Consider the following 11,928-nt stretch of genomic DNA (forward strand, 5'->3'; position numbering starts at 1 on the left):
AGCAACCTAGGTTGTGTGGTTAATATACATTGGACAATCGTATCCTTGTAAGACGGTTTTCGAGGTAAGTTAGGTGTGTGGGTTTCTAACATGGTAGCAGAGCCAGACCTCACTCGACGCTACCCGTGCCCATTTGGTTTTGGTACCATTCCCTTTGATAATGGAGATACCAGTACTAGCTGGTGATACCAACACATACCCCACTCGACACTGCCCGTGTTCATTTGGTTTCGGTGCCACTCCCTTTGATAAGGGAATACCAGTACTAGCAGGGTGATACCAACACAGAGATCCAGTGATCATGATTGTTCTTTTTTTTTATATTTTTGTTTTATATGAATCGGTATCACTCCGATAAACTGATATCCCTTTTACCAATCTTGTTAATTTATGGTTTCCATATATTGTTGTTAAGTGTGGCAATGGATATTTGAAATCCTGTTTAATAGAGCCAGACCCCACTCGACCCTACACGTCTCCAGGATGGATCTCTAGGATGGTATCAATCTGCTAGTACTGGTATCCCACTGGATCAGATCCTCACCACTTGATCTCTAGGCTGGTATCAGTTTGGTCCAGAATGAATGAAAACAATCCTCATCACTGGATCTCTAGGCTGGTATCAATCTGCTAGTACTGGTATCCCATTTGGTTTCGGTACCACTCCCTTTGATAATGGGATACCAGTACTAGCAGATTGATACCAGCCTAGAGATCCAGTGGTGAGGATTGTTTTTTAATATGAATCGATATCACTAAATGAGACTGATATCTTCTTTACCACTCTTGTTAATTTATGGTTTCCATTGTTGTTAAGGGTGGCAATGGATATCTGAAATATCTGAAATCCGGTTAAATCCATATCTATAATTCTTATTGGATAAGGATATGTAAATTTGTTTTTCGTGAACATTAAGTTATGAAGATTGAGGATGTATGTGAAAATAATTCCAATTCCTTAATATTTTTGTAGAACCTTAATTAAGCAATCAAATTAGGACAGAGGGGTATAAAGAGGATAAAGATAAAGAGGATATAATTAAATCTAACTATTAATATACTTTCAAAATCAAATATTTTTTGACGCACGTACCTTCGCATTTGGGTTTGCATAATCAAGAATTTTTATAGGGAAATGTGAATTTTTTGGTTCATTTTTGCTTAAAAAACTCTAATATGACACATAATTTAGGATGGAGAGAGTACTCATTCGGAAAATAATACGGATAAGAATTCAAATTACAAATATTGATATCCATTGCGACATGAATCATAGTTTCAAAGAAGACTATATGATGTAAATACTTTCGTATCCAAATATATCCACAGCCACTTATTAGAATATGGGAATCCAACTCAAAACTAATTGGTAATGAGTGGAGTGGCCCTAAGGATTGTAAAACGCAGGATCATAGATAACCCAGACAATGTGGGACTAATAATCTCAACACGCCCCCTTACGTGTAGCCTCGTTAGGTCATACACGTGGAACAAAAATCACGTGTGACGCGGATTAAAGGTGTGATCAAATGACTCGACACAAATAGCCTGCTCTGATACCATGTTAGAATATGGGCATCCAACTCAAATCCAATTGGCTATGAGTGGAGTGGCCCTAAGGGATTATAAACCGCATGATGTTAGATGACCCAGAAAATATGGGACTATAATATCAACCAGTGGAGCATCCCTAAGGATTACAAACAAGCAGGATCTTAGATAACTCAGACAATGTGGGACTAATAATCACACGCCCCGTCACGTGTAGCCTCGTTAGGTCTAACACGTGGAATAATAAATCGGGTGACATGGAGTAAATGTATGGTCAAATGACTCAACACAAGTAACCTGCTCTGATACCATGTTAGAATATGGGCATCCAACTCAAAGCCGATTGGCTATGAGTGGAGTGGCCCTAAGGGATTATAAACCACATGATCTTAGATGACCCATAAAATATGGGACTATAATCTCAACCAGTGAAGCGGTCCTAAGGATTATAAACAAGCAGGATCTTAGATAACTCAGACAATGTGGGAGTAATAATCACACGCCACGTCACGTGTAGCCTCGTTAGGTCTAACACGTGGAATAATAAATCGGGTGACATGGAGTAAAGGTGAGGTCAAATGACTCAAAACAAATAGCCTGCTCTGATACCATGTTAGAATATGAACATCCAACTCGCCCTAAGGGATTATAAACCGCATGATATTAGATAACCCAGACAATGGGGACTAATAATCTCAACAAGTGGAGTGGCCCTAAGGATTATAAACCGCATGATCTTAGATAACCCGGAGAATGTGGGACTAATAATCTCAACACGCCCCCTCACATGTAGCCTCGTTAGGTCTAACACTTGGAACAACAAATCGGGTGACGCGAAGTAAAGGTACGGTCAAATGACTCGACACAAATAGCCTGCTCTGATATCATGTTAGAATATGGGCATCCAACTCAAATCCAATTGGCTACGAGTGGAATGACCCTAAAGAATTATAAATCGCATGATCTTAGATAACCCAGACAATGTAGGACTAATAATCTCAACAAGTAAAGTGACCCTAAGAATTATAAACCGCAGGATCTTAAATAACCCAGACAATCTAGACAAATAATCTCGACACGTACCGCTCTTAATGACTACTAATGCGATACCAACTTGGCAGGTGGCATACCAAAACCATACAAGAGAAAATATCTCTCAAACACTAGAGTGGTAAACCCCAAATAAATTGATAACCCATTTAGCAACTATCGAAAGAATAAATTCAATGTATTTGTTAGCAACTATCGAAAGAATAAATTCAATGTATTTGGCATCCGTAAATTTCCTAATTGCCAAAGTGTCCCAATATAGACCCAGAAAAATGTCAGGTTTAGAAGTGTGATCATCTTTTGTATACATCTTATATAACAAAAATTGGTGATACTTATCCAGCAAGTCTGATCACCTTTTATATACATCTTAGATAACAAAAAAATGTTAATATGTACTATTTTTTCCCAGTCTAGTCATCTTCTGCATATAAACTCCTGGAAAAAAAATTGCTCAAAGTTGTAAGATGTATACATCTCACGTATACAATCTTTCTTTATCTGAGATCTATACACAAAAAATGATCAGGCTTGGCAGAAAAGTATCAACATGCAAGCATGCAGGTAGATACACCGTGTATACCCAGCATTCAAGCACTCTACTCTTTTGGTATGCACGAGACTATGAACTTGTCAAAATGCGATACGTGACATTATCGGATAAGATAAGAGTTCAGGCATGGTGTCATATGGTGGGTGGTGGCACCAAATGGGTAAAAGCTTGCCATGCATGAGAGTAGAGGGGGCCAAGAAGTGACTTATCGTGAAGCAAAGAAGTGACATTGAAGAATGGGATGAAATGAGGAGGTCTAGTACTTGATAGGGTCATATGATCACGTGTACATCACATGGGAGGTACGAGGGGGGGATTATGATAAGAATTGTCGGGTCGAGGGACAGCAATGAAAGATTTCCACATAATTGAGTTTTGAAGGAGGGACACGTGGGACAGCCTATCACGCATGCGTGGGGACACCATGATCTTCAATTCATCATCATCATCGTTTCACATGATTGAGTTGAGGGATTTCCTCTTAGGGTCTCAAATTTGTGTCTCGTCCTTTAAATCATTGAAAATTCCATGAACGTCCTTTTGGAGTCTTATGTTTTTCATTTAGGTGTCCTTTTTAAGTTGAGCCAACCACGACTCATTTCCTCGTCATGGTTACGCGGTAAAGTACATAACTGCCGGACAGGGCAGACTGCACACTTAGCCCAGCTGGCTTCCAAGCCTAATCTAAACCGTTTTAGCTCATTTTTTGGAGGATTTGCCTACCAATTTACCAAAACCTGGTTTTTACCCTTGATTATTAGCTGCAAAATACAGTTTAAACATTACTCCTTCCGTCTCGTTTTTGACGAAGGAGAAGAGTTATGACATCCCAATAGAACAAAAATAAATAAATTCTTGATTAATTCTTATATTTTTAACACAAAATATAATAATGTAATGTTATTAATGCAAGGAAATAAACAAATAAAGCAAAAACTCATTATTTCTTCTGAATTTCTAAGCAAAAGAGTGCAGAAATTTGATCATTTAAGCAGCAATAATTGTGTTTTAACTAATTAGTACAATTATGGCCTGACAGAACAAAATCATCTGTCTCAATAATGGCCCTCCATTAATAATGAACATGATATCTGAAGTACCTGATTTATAATATCCAAGAAATCGAGGGACATGGATGAAAATACAGAGTGAGGTGGGAAGGAACTAGGAAGATAGGAAAGTGAAGAAGCTGCTGGGGGCCAATGATTTGAGAAGAAGTGGGTGTCGGGTAAAGTGGAGACAGCATGACATGCACGGCCATATGAAAGAACTATACCCATGTGGGTCCCGCTTCTTCACCTTAACATGGATGGAGTATCTTTTGATAGATTTTACTTACTTTGATCACCTCCTTTGCAAGTAGGTAAATGTTATATCTTGGGCTTCTCGAAAAGAAAAAGAAAAAATTGGGGGAGTATCGGTTAACATGATTAGAATGACATCGTATTCCTATTTTAGTGTTATTTTTTTTTATCGAATCCAACCAGCAATGAATTTGGAATTAATTATTTTTATAATTTGGTTTTTTTATACTCGTACTAACTAAAAAAATGAGTGTACTTTGAGACGGCAATATCCTCTATTTTTCTTTGTTTTTATCTTTATCTTTTTTCATTTGAATAGCGGGTGTGTTAATTTCCCCCAATTTACTATCTATAAAGAAAATGACGATACCTCCTTATGGCTCTTATTCAGGGAAACTAACCTGAGTTCAAACTCGCCAATGTGAAATTTTTTTGTATCTAATCTAGAAAAATAAATGAAATTTATTAAGTGATCAACAAAATCTAACACGAAATCTATATTTTAATCCCCGGTATCAAAGTTAAGCTCCCGAGCAACCAAATCAGTGGTAAATTGTAACAGACTTATGTCTTAAATTTGTAAACACTGGCTACCAGAAGTTCCCTCTGATCTTTGTTAATTAGGTGCACTGTGCCCTCTCTAACCCAAAAAGGTATCAATCACAATGGAGCCAGGTTTCCTATGTAACCATTAAAGACTGCAGGAAGGCAATTAATAAAGACAATGCCAATCAGTTGCAATGTCACATGGTAATGCAATCAAATGCCTAACAGTTACTCTGTCTTCCATCCATGTGGTGGACAACAATGTTAATCAGCTTTTCACACACCTAAAAGGGACACGTATCATAATCTTCCTAGCACACAAAAGATTCCCCTAATCACTACTGCTAAACATGCCTTAAACTTTGCTTGTATCCTTCTTCTTTTTTTCCAGTCAAATGGTCAACCAAAAAATGCCATTTTTTAGAGTAAAAAGACCACCAAGTAAAAGAGAATGAATGTGGGTTTGTTTAAGTAACCATGGTTTAAGACTTTTCCTACTAGTTAGTTTCACCAGGGTTAAGGTAAACAAGGGAACATGGTTAGGCAAACAACACATCCATGTGTGACAGTGAGTCATTGAATGATGATGATGAGACTGAGAGAGGGAGATAATTGGGGTGGGTCTGACACAACACCACACAACTCATCATCATGATTGATTGAATACAAGGAAAGAAACACAAACCCTCTCCCATTTATTTCTCTAGGTATTCTCCCAACTCTATATATACAAACACTAATCCTATCACTTCTTTTCACATCCCAAACAGCAGCAACCACAACAAGAAGAAGAAAAAAACTCACAAATCTTTCACCATAAAACCACTTTTTGTGTGTTCAGTTTGATACCTTAAAGCTTTTACACAATGGTTGGAATGGAAGATTTAGGTTTGAGTTTGAGTTTGAGTTCTACAAACCATCATCATAATCTAAATGCATTGCAGTTGAATCTAATGCCTACATCCTCACCATTTTCTCATCAACAACAACAACACCATCAGAAGAGCTCTCCTTGGATCAATATGGAACAAAGTAAGTTTTTCCATTTTCCTTTTCTCTCTCTTTTTTTTTTTTTGAGATCTGTATGAGAATTTAGAATTCATTTTTGGAAATTGTTTTGCTGATTATATTTTTTATTTTATTTTTGGGTACAGATTTAGAGATGTATAGAGGTGAAACAAGATCATTTTTACGTGGGATAGATGTAAATAGAATGCCACAGAAAACAATGATCTCAACAATTGACAATGAGGAGGAAGAAGGAGGTAATTCATCACCAAACAGTACTCTTTCATCTCTAAGTGGGAAGAGGAGTTTAAGAGATCTTGAGGGTGGATCAGAGGAGAATTATGATATGGAAAGAGCCTGTTCCAGAGGAATTAGTGATGAAGAAGATGGTGGTAGTGATACAAGAAATAGTAACAAGAAACTCAGATTGTCTAAAGATCAATCTGCTCTGCTTGAAGATAGTTTCAAGGAGAACAATACTCTCAACCCTGTAAGTTCCCTTTTCTGTTTCTCTAGATTCAACAATTCAATAATGACAAGGGCAATTTAGTCTTTTCCTAAACCAAAACCATTAAACCAATTCTTAAGGGTATTTTGGTCTTTTACCAAATCAATGCCTTCTAATCAATGGCATTTTGGGTATTATTTTTTTATCTCTTGCTTGTTGAAGGGTATTTTGGTGGATAAAAAGTGATCAAGTGTCTAATAAGTTGTTTTATGTGCTTGTTTTACAGAAGCAAAAGGTGGCTTTGGCAAAGCAACTAAATCTAAGGCCAAGACAGGTTGAAGTTTGGTTTCAGAATAGAAGGGCACGGTGAGGATTTTTATTTTAATAAGGTTGTTTTTGGAATAAAAATGTTTGATTATATTTATACCCTTGTGGTTTTTTACTTCTGTACTGAGCAGTGTACTGTTCTTTTTTACAGGACAAAGTTGAAACAAACAGAAGTAGACTGTGAGTTCCTGAAAAGATCTTGTGAGAATTTGGCAGAAGAGAATAGGAGACTGCGGAAAGAAGTACAAGAGCTTAGGGCACTTAAAATGTCACCACAATTCTATATGCAAATGACACCACCAACAACACTTACAATGTGTCCTTCGTGTGAACGTGTCGCAGCATCAGCCGTTGATCATCCACCACAACAACATACTCATCAGATGATGTCGTCGAGTCCACACAACCACCACCAACGTCCGAATTCGGCGGTTAACAATCGTTTCACTACTGTCCAGGCACGATCCATGGCTGATCGTTCAATGTTGTCTAGGGTATGAGACGACTAAGTAATTTCCGGCTTCCTTTATTTGAGTACTCCGGTGATTTTATAGGAGTGTAGGTATAGTTTCTTATTCATAGGCCTAGTTAAAGCTTTAGTGTAGGGTGGTGGTCGGTTTCTACTTTTGGTGTAAAGTTGTGGTTCTTCTTATGAGCAAAGCTCTTGAGGTTTTCTAAAGTTACCTGTTCTTAATATTTTTACCTGAAAAGAAACAAAAAAACTTGAAAAAAGAAGAGAATGGAAAGGATTCATGGTTTTCTTCCCTATATCTTAGTCAATTCCATGCCTCTACAAAAGAAACCATCAGTCAATTCCACATGAACAACATAAAGCAAAACACCTTAGCCGCTCAGCTATGCAACTCCCCACGAATAAACCAGAGAAGGTCATGGACTAAGCTCCAGGCAGCAAAGCAAATGAGGGTTGTAAAATCAGAAGGCTGTACCTGATTTACTTAGCAAGCATTAACAAAGCAATCAATCTCAGTGCTGGTTAGTTGGCTTACTCCGCTGATGACAAAAATGACTGTTGGCTTAGGGATTTGACCAATTCATGGTGTTTTGTCATATAATTGGAGATCTGAATGCTTGAACTACCACATGTACAGAGACTGAGCTAAAAAAGTTGCTCTAGTACGCATTAAAAAGTTTGGGAGCAACGTATTAGTTAGTGGAGCTTAGAAATCCAGGATTATGAATGTCACAAGACTCACAACAAGCTCGAGAATTCTGCACTAAACCCTTTACTGCAATATCAATTTATTGGATGGTAACACAATGACGAGTCATTACAAATGTGTGTGAGCTAAAGTTCACATAAATTTTATAAAATTCAGGCCGGGCCCCAAAAAACGGGCTCCTGATTACTTGTTTAGTTACTTGTGCCTAGAACTGGCTCTGTTAGGCAGAACAACAATTGAGAGAAACTGTACTCAGTCCTAAACTCTAAAGTGTTTGTGAAGCTAAGTATTCGTCCACAAGCTTCCTTGCCAAGTCTACCTGGTTTTTGCACCAACCAAAACAAATTTCAACAATGGAGAAACTTAAACAAACAGTTATCACAATAGGCCGCTAAAGAGCATGCTAAATCACTCATAGGTAATTGCAGACGAGATAAGTGCATATGATTAATCAGAAAAAAAAAGAGCAATCACGAAGATCCATGGAAAGCATGTAAACACGCAACTGGGAAAGAACTTTACCGCTTGACTACTACCACTGAGGTGAATTACCCTATGGTCTTTATCACGCGTAGGTCCGCTAATCTAGAACAAAAAAGGAAATACGTTAGGTAGATTAAGAACGGGAGATAGAGTTATAAACCAATAAAGTTAGCGTTGCTCCAATTATAATTGTACAAGTGAGGGAGGGAGACCTTTATTGTAGCTCCAGACACATTTCTTATTCTGGAAATGTTGGACCCACCCTTGCCTATAAAGCCACCAGCCAATGCCTCCAAAATTGTCATCTCCATCATCATGTCTGCATGCACAGATTGAGTGTATCCTAATTTTATGATGCCGTGATAAGGAAAAACAAAATAGCGATCTTGATTGCAAGGATGCAGCAATAAATATGAATATATTTTGCAGAACACACAGAAATGATCTAATCTCAAAGAAAGTGAATAACCTGATCCTGGAGCATGAGCTGGAGGTGCAGCCGGAGCCACAACTACTGGTGATATTGAATAGTTTGGTACTAAATGAATACCCGGCGACTGAATCAATGCATTTGATTTAGAATTACTTACTGGCCTGATAGATATTACTTTTTTCGCTGGGTTTTCCCTAAAAGTGTCAATATGAGAAACAAGAAAGGAGTTAGAAGAATCGACTGCAAGCGCAAGAACAAGCAAATCAATCGACCAAAAAGAAGACCAGTGCTGCCTGAAACCTTAGTTCACAGCCAATTAACTCCAAGGATTTCAATACTTCAGGGACTTCACCTGATATCTGAAATTACAGAACGAAACGTACAATAAATACACGCCAGAAGGAAGGAGCATGTGTAAGTGTAAGTAAAACACATGGTACTATGTGCTAATCTGCTAAGTTTCAAGAGTGAGCCAGGTTTCACATGGTGACCTAGAGGGACCCTATACGCCCAAACACAGCAAGATGAGAGTAGATGTTAAAGCTTACTGCATTTATGTAGTTATAGCACAACCATAGAGATATGTTTTACAACTATAGTTCAATTTTATGATCTTGTAACCAGGCAGATCAAAAACCAAAACTGATCAGATGCTTCTGGGAAATCAAGTAGGTCAACTAACCATAACAAAATGAATGACAACATGCATATTAGAAAGCTAGCATATAGCCAAGCTCACCTGTACCACCCGATCAGATTCATGAGCAGATGCACATAGAGGCAACTGATTCTGAGCCATAATCGTGATGGTGGCCCCAGAGAGATTTCGTATTTTAGCAATATTCTGACCTGACTTCCCAATTAGACAACCTGCTTGAGACCCTGCAATTAAAAGCCGGATCGTCTTGGCAACCAAGTGCGCTTCACCAATTCCAGGGGGCTCACTATATTCATCAGTTTCCTGATACATGAACAAAGAAAGGAGAAATCTCATCATTATTAATAATAGCCAGTACGCTTATAAAATATAACCTTACTCAGATATCCGTTGTTTACCATGAGAATGACACTGGCAATATGATAAAGAGCTTTCTCCGCTTCAGATATTACATTATCTTCATTTGTTGAACTTATTATTATAGCACGATCTTCATTTCTCTGTAAACATAGAATAGGATTTTTAAGTGCCATTACAGCTGACAGGATATCTTAAAAGTTCACGACAGCTATAACATATATATGTGAAACATCGCCACTATCTGCAAGTCCTCGAGTAGGGAATTTAATCCGCACGCTTCCAAAACACAAAAAGCAACACAATGCAATATAAGGCCCTCACCGTAACATAATGCCTATCCAAATAACCAGTGGAACTCAACAAGGCTATCGTTTAACAGACTCATGTTTAACTCAAAGAAAAAAATGTTTTTAGATACAAAAAAGTCCTAGTGAAAATTCTACCAACTCTTGCACAACAAGAGTTAAACATTGTGTTTCTATTCCTTGGAGCTTATTCCACCCCATCAAAATGATCTAAATTCATATTAATAATTGTATTGAAAAACCCCACTTCCTGAAACTACCTAGCTATTAAAATGCAGGAGAATCTAAGTATCCCATGCCAATTCAAGCTTTAAAATAGTTCTTTTCCCAAGACCACTAAGTTTTCACTTTAGCAAATTAAACACATTCAAAGCAGTAACAGGCTTCAATAATCGGGGTAATTATCTCGATCACAACTGTTTCCAGTGCGGCAATTCGACAAATAAGCACAAAGCAACTTCACTATTTACTCTAGCAAGCACAAAGGTGTCAATTTTTTAATCACTAGACAAATCAATTATATGAATCAAAAACCCTAATTTTTAAGTTTGAAATTGAATTTACTTACAGAGATAGAATCAGCAATTTTGATATTAGCCTTGGTATGCTGTCTGATTTGACTTATTCTACTACCTTGTTTACCAATTACTCTTCCAATTTGCCAACATGGAACTACTATTCTAAATACTACAGACTCATGAAACGAAGAACAAGAAATTGAAGAAGTTGAAGAAGACCCATTTATTCTGCTTCTCTTCGGAGACTGATGAGAATCGCCCTCACCCAGTTCTCGTGCTTCTTCTCCTTGCTCACGATTTCGTTTTGCTGATCGCTGTATTTCACCTTCTTCTTCTTCATTAATATCATTTCCTTGTTCTGAAACTGAAAGTGAAGTTGAGCTTGACTTCTTTTTCTCTTGGCTTTCTGCCATTTTTTTTAGGACCTTTTTTCCAAAGACAGAAAATTTGTGTAATAGAATTTAGCACTCAGAAAAATGTAAAGAACCCAATTTGGGGATGACGAGGAAGAGAAACGGTTACGACACGTTGACCTAGGTCAAACTAAAACTTTCAGCCGAGGTCTCAAATCGCACGTTTGCAAAAGGCGGGATTGCTAATGCTAGTAACCATTCGTATAAAACAGAACAATCCTGATCACTGATTTATGGATTGATACCCATCTCTAGCAATATTGATACTCTCGGCTCTCCTTTAAGAAACATGACATACGGATGCGTGCTTTTTGACACGAATAAAACTTTTTGGCAGGTCTTTCAAGTGGATCTGCCAAAGTGAACATCATCAACTGAAGTTGGATGAAAAGTTGGCAAAACAATAGGATGCGTTACATACTGAATCTTATAAACAAACACATGTATGCAAATTAATATATCGGTAGAACAAAGATAACGAAGTCAGAAAAAAATTACAAGGCAAAGACTAATGTCACTGCAAAGTCATACAGCTACCATTAACACAAATAAACACATCTTCTTTTCCTTTTTTTGACAAAGTAAAGGGCAAAAAACCAAAGATGTTACCAAAAAAGTGATAGCAGAGAAAAAGAAAAAGCAACGGCTTATGTATCACACACAATCTACCAGTTGCAAAAGAGAGTACTTAAAAGAAAATCTAAAGCTCAATTATAGAGATTACATTCGGCGGGCTATTATCAACTGGTTTAAATTCCTTCTTTTGTTGTTAAAAAGCATATTATTGCGC

At 37.5% G+C, this 11,928-nt stretch overlaps 2 protein-coding genes across 2 annotated transcripts; one reads left to right on the top strand and one right to left on the bottom strand.

Annotated features, from left to right (window-relative positions):
• The first annotated feature begins 5,737 nt into the window (after positions 1-5,737).
• Positions 5,738-7,567, top strand: LOC113329972 (homeobox-leucine zipper protein HAT4-like). The gene is made up of 4 exons (XM_026576829.1): positions 5,738-6,036; positions 6,159-6,502; positions 6,747-6,826; positions 6,939-7,567. Exons 1-4 carry the CDS (start codon positions 5,871-5,873, stop codon positions 7,285-7,287), a joined length of 939 nt encoding a protein of 312 aa, XP_026432614.1. The 5' UTR covers positions 5,738-5,870; the 3' UTR covers positions 7,288-7,567.
• Positions 7,568-8,030: 463 nt separating this feature from the next.
• Positions 8,031-11,169, bottom strand: LOC113329971 (RNA-binding KH domain-containing protein PEPPER-like). The gene is made up of 8 exons (XM_026576828.1): positions 10,776-11,169; positions 9,941-10,042; positions 9,624-9,845; positions 9,185-9,243; positions 8,921-9,078; positions 8,664-8,770; positions 8,491-8,553; positions 8,031-8,287 (listed from the first exon to the last, which is right to left on the bottom strand). Exons 1-8 carry the CDS (start codon positions 11,136-11,138, stop codon positions 8,234-8,236), a joined length of 1,128 nt encoding a protein of 375 aa, XP_026432613.1. The 5' UTR covers positions 11,139-11,169; the 3' UTR covers positions 8,031-8,233.
• Positions 11,170-11,928: the final 759 nt, after the last annotated feature.

Source organism: Papaver somniferum, unplaced genomic scaffold (genome assembly GCF_003573695.1).
Source record: "Papaver somniferum cultivar HN1 unplaced genomic scaffold, ASM357369v1 unplaced-scaffold_117, whole genome shotgun sequence".
NCBI lineage: Eukaryota > Viridiplantae > Streptophyta > Magnoliopsida > Ranunculales > Papaveraceae > Papaver > Papaver somniferum.